Source organism: Telopea speciosissima, chromosome 6 (genome assembly GCF_018873765.1).
Source record: "Telopea speciosissima isolate NSW1024214 ecotype Mountain lineage chromosome 6, Tspe_v1, whole genome shotgun sequence".
NCBI classification, from domain to species: domain Eukaryota; kingdom Viridiplantae; phylum Streptophyta; class Magnoliopsida; order Proteales; family Proteaceae; genus Telopea; species Telopea speciosissima.
The window spans coordinates 36,846,716-36,851,926 of NC_057921.1; the positions used below are offsets into that span (position 1 = coordinate 36,846,716).

At 36.8% G+C, this 5,211-nt stretch overlaps 1 protein-coding gene across 1 annotated transcript; it reads right to left on the reverse strand.

Annotated features, from left to right (window-relative positions):
* Nucleotides 1-455: 455 nt before the first annotated feature.
* Nucleotides 456-2,121, reverse strand: LOC122664175 (ankyrin repeat-containing protein BDA1-like). The gene is made up of 2 exons (XM_043859889.1): nucleotides 1,553-2,121; nucleotides 456-1,366 (listed from the first exon to the last, which is right to left on the reverse strand). Exons 1-2 carry the CDS (start codon nucleotides 1,823-1,825, stop codon nucleotides 536-538), a joined length of 1,104 nt encoding a protein of 367 aa, XP_043715824.1. The 5' UTR covers nucleotides 1,826-2,121; the 3' UTR covers nucleotides 456-535.
* Nucleotides 2,122-5,211: the final 3,090 nt, after the last annotated feature.

Sequence of the window (5,211 nt, forward strand, 5' to 3'; positions counted from 1 at the left end):
AGAGATTCCCTAGCATTTTCATGGCAAAAGTTTTTCGTCATTAGGGTGAAGAGAGAATCTGTTCATCCATGGTGTTTGATGCTATGCTTCGACTCGTATCTGACTGAAGAGATTGTCTTTTTCCATTGGGTGAAGGAAAACTCAATCTTAATTTTATTTAAGTCATAAACAAACAATGAATGTAACGTATATGTATCTCAAATTCTCAACCAAAATTCTTAAACAAAGGCAAGAAATTATCAAGGCTACTTCTTTACTTTTTGTATCACACTATAAAAAGAGAGAGAGAGAGAGAGAGAGAGAGAGTTCAGAATTTCATTACAATCCTACAGAGACAATGAATCAAATGAATATTTCAAACAAACCCAAAAAAAAAAAAAAAGAATCAAATGAATAAGTAGAAGTTCTGTTTATACAAAGCCATCCCACCCCCAAAAAACAAACACCAAAAAAAATCAAATGAACAACAGGTATATGTTCTCAATCAGAACTGTTATAAAGAGGCAAGAAATTATTAAGGCTACACCTTAATCTCTCATATCCAATTTGCAGTAGCAACCAAAAGGACTAATGCCAAAGGTAATGGAATAGTCAATATCATTCCATTGATCAACACTGCCAGAGCACCCTTACCCAGAAACAGAAGTCGAATCGACAATCCATAGGTAATCAACATAAAGAGCATAGCTATTAAAATCGGACCTCTTAAAGAATATCCCTCTGTGAGATTGAAAACCAGGACAACAGAAACAAGAAACCCTGCATAGTTACAAAGCATTAGAACTACAAAAGAGTCTGGGTTATAATCAAACCAAATTGATGTTCCTGCAGTGTGTGGTTTCTGGGGGCTATTGCTTCCATCATTGTTGGGTTTGTAATCATCTTGCCAAAGGCCTCCTGGAGGGTTGATTCCGGTTGTATACGTTACCGTCACAATCAGAATTAAAATCACTAACAGAGCATTGCGAGTGTCGCTTGGAGTGTCGTTATCTACCTTGAAACTTAGGAAATTTGGGATCTTGAGCAACCATTTGATTCCAGAATCTAAAGCCCTTTTCTTTTTAGAATCTTTCTTCTGCCAAAATGTGCAACAATTATCTTCAGCACTCTTTCCACCTGCGCTTCGAAGGATCTTTCGTATTTTGTTCTGCACTTCTCTTTCATCTTCATCTCCCTGAACCTTATCAGTGATGATCTCCTGAAGTGGTTGTGTTTGAGATTCATTAGCTCTGGTTCCATTACAGAATGATCCAGTTTGAGTCTCGGTTAAGACATCCAAGGCTGTCTTTCCGCTGTTGTTTGTTGTGTTTATCTTTGCAGCCTTTCTAACAAAGTAGCCATACTTACAAAGCAGCAGCTCTACAATCTTCAGAGAAAATAAATTGATTTAGATTTCATTGATAATTCACTGTACTAAAAGAAAAAGAAAAGAATCTAAAGCAGGGGTCAAGTAGATATGATCACTGGAAGATAAAATAAAAAATATTGCATAATTTAATATAATTTGTATCAGAATTGAAATCTCTGTAACTGAAAGAAGAAGCTGTCTTGCCTCAGGTTTTCTTTCTGATGTTGCAAGGTGCAAGATGGTGTTGCCTTCTTGGTCTTTCCAGCTTAGAATGTTGTAGCCCCATTGTTTTTTGATCCATTTCACAAGTGCTTCAAAGTTTTTGGAACTACCACTCTTTACAGCAGTGTGAAGAGCTGTCTCATTTTGGGTAGTTAATGCTGTGATACACTTGGGGCAAGCAGAGAGTAATTCCTGTATAACCTCTTCACTCCTATGATCTCCAGATTTTGCTGCACAGTGAAGAGGCACCATCATCTCCCTTCCTTTGATGAAGCAGAGTTCCTTGTCTACTTTCAAGAGCTTCTTCACAGTTTCTATGTGTCCATTTTCAGCAGCTATGTGTAGAGGACTCCATCCATCTTGGTTTAGCCTTTTAGCTAATGAAGGCTTCAGGTTTGCAATTTCAGCTGCAAAGAGTGCATTGTTATGCGACGCGGCGACATGTAATGGATTCTCTCTGAACTGCTGATCAGCTTTGTCAAGTACAAAGGGGTCTTTCCTAAGCAGTTCATATAACCTTTCTATTGTTCTATTCTGAGCTGCTTACATCAGGGAGTAATAAACCTCATCAATCTGATTCTGAGCCATTTCCTATCAAGGAGATTCAGTTTCCCCTCATGATCACTAATTATATATAGAAGCTATTTCATTCATTTTGGTGTATTAAAATCTCTTAAAAATGGGCTCACCAGAAATCAAATGAACTGCAAAGAGCTCCATTTGATGAGAAAAGAGTTTGACTCAGAGGTGTGTATCCACACTGCATCACTTCACGCGGTTAAACTTCAAATGGCTATGGAGTCTCTTTCTTTTCTGCTTTAGGTAGGAATGAATTTTGTCATTTACAGAAGCTTCTGTGAATCTGAATAATTGAGGCATTTTTCCTTGAAAATGAACTTTTGGAACAAGAAGGGATCTTAGCCATTTTCAAGAACTTTCTTGAAAAAGATGATTCTCTCTTCTTCTTTTTTTTTGGCTTTCTCAAAGTAAAAAGAAATCATGTCATTTACAAGAGCATTCTTGGAAAAGATGAGCCAATTTCTTTGTTGGGGGTCTGTTTTGGCAAAGAAGAAAACAAGGTTGAAATTTCTTTCAGGGAAGGGACCAAGAAGAAATCAAGAAATTTACAAGCTATGAAATCAAGTAACTTGCAAGAACTTTCTTGGAAAACAATAATAAGTCATTTCTTGTGTGTCTTCCAGGAGTGGAGAAGCTTCGATAAAGAAATTTTGTCGGTGGCAGCTTTTAAAAAGTGTCCAAAATACGGTTGACAAGAAGTTGTAATGAGGAACCTAACTTCACTCTTCTTTTAATGCTTCAAACACACATTCTCCATAAGAAAGAAACGAGATAAAAGTGAGTGTTTTCTAGAACATCATCAAAATCATGTGTTAAATTTTTTATAATTATAATCTTCACACATTATTATGTGATAATAGGTAGTTACAACTCATTGTTGTAATCAATTTTTTCCAATTTCTTTTTCTTTTTTACCCTTAACTTTATTTTCGTCTCTCTTTTATTTTATTTTTTTGTAACGTGGAACCCCGTAACCTATTTGATTTTAGGGTTCAGGCCAGGGGTAAACCTTGGTTACATGAACCCACCTCCCATAGACTCGTGTAATAGGAGATCGCGGAGGCTTGATCTGGGGACCTCATGACATTGCACTGCGTCCTTTACCCGCCGAGCTAAACCCCAGGGGTCCTCTTTCTCTTTTAGGTAATACTATTTTTTGTAATTTCACTCTCCCTCTCGTCCCATCTCTGTCTCCCCCTTCCCTGCCCTTGTAACTCCCCATTCCACAACCTAACCCTCTTATGCAAAACCTTCCCAACTCCCACCTCTCTCTCTCTCTCTCTCTCTCTCTCTCTCTCGTTAAATGGTTTAAATTTACAACGTTATTCTTTTCGTGATGGATCCTCATACGAGATAAAGTTTCAAATTAGGAGGGAGGAGATTGTTGGAAAAGGAATTCGATTAGGAATCGAATTCCGATTCCTACTAGAAAAACCCAAGGATAATTTGGTATTAACACATCACTTAATACTAGGGTTTTGCACTATATAAAGATATGTTGTGGAAAACCCTTGAACAAGCTCTCAAAATATTGGTGAGGTTTTTCATTTTTTCTAATCTTCTTCTCCACCAGTCTGTGATTAGGGTTTTGGCAAAAATCCAATTGATTGTGGAGGAGCTTGCATTCAAGGGAACACAAACTTTTACATGTTTGTGAGACTCATTGCAATAGGTTAAGATCACGTGGAGGCTTTGCTCTTATGAAGTTTCAGATAACTATCAAAACCCTAAGTTTCGTTATGAAATTTGAATGATTTATCTCATCAGTTGCAATGATTCCAATTCATTTCCGTCGAATCATATCTGCAATTCTAATAGCAACTCCCCCAACCCAATGGAATTATGTTGTAATTTAATCGTGGATTTGGAATTTGTTGTAATTTTAATCTCGGACACCAAAGATTCTGAAAGGGCATATTTGCAGGGACATGGAATAGGAAGAAGGGCCAAAAGTTGCAGGGGAGTGGTCGAACTGGATTAGAGAGAGAGGGGATGTTGGAGCCAAAGTTGGACGCTGCATGTGTGATTTGAGGAGGGATAGAGAAGAAGGTAATTAACTTACCTCCTTAATCCCTTTAAGCAAGTGACACGTCAGCTTGTAGGGGCGAAATTGTATGGTTACAAATTCTGCCTATAACATTCTTAGTTACAAATGCACCCTATTATTAAGAAAATCCAAATATTTAGGAACTACTTGAATAGCATGGATGGTCAAAAAATCAAGGGAATTGAAAAAAAAAACAAATATGATGGATCATTGAGATGAACCCAAAAAATATGTGGCTAATTATCAGAATGTTCAAATTGCTTTTCTACAGCACAAAAAAATGTATTAGAATGGGTATTAAATTATTAATTCTTAGACCCACCAAGACAATTTTTGCTAGTAATAAATATGATTATGGGGAAACTTTCTAAGAGAACATAAAAGGCACGGAAGATGACACGCACACTGTTTAGAAAACCTCCAACATATGACAATGATAAAAGATTCATATCCATACAGCAAAAAAAGAACAAAGTTCTTAATGCTCCACCTTCGGCATGGCCATCAGCAGAAAACTCAATCCATCAAAGAGAAATATTTCAGTCAAATATGAAACGGATTTGGATTTGTCCTAAATATCCCAAATAATCTCATCACGAGCAAATAGAGGATGAGAGGACCAAGGATGGGACACTTGAGACAGTGCATTCTTCTTAGCGAGCAACTGAGCAACAATGTTTACCTCCCTAAAACATTGTGTAATTTTCTAATTAATAGAAGAGAGGAAGTGATTGAAAGTATGTCATATTTGTTTGAAAGTCCATGGGATATGCGGATGTTTTACACAAAGAACAACAACTGCATAGGAGTCACTTTCTCTCCATAAATGAGAAACTCCTTTTTCTCTAGCCAAGTTCAAACCACTAAAGAAAGCATCAAATTCAGCAAAGAAGTTTGATTTGACACCCATAAAAATACATAAATAGTCCAAAGAAATGTCAAATTCATTCGTTATAATTGCTCATGTGCTTGTATTACCTGAATTACCTAAAGAACAACACACAATATTTAAACC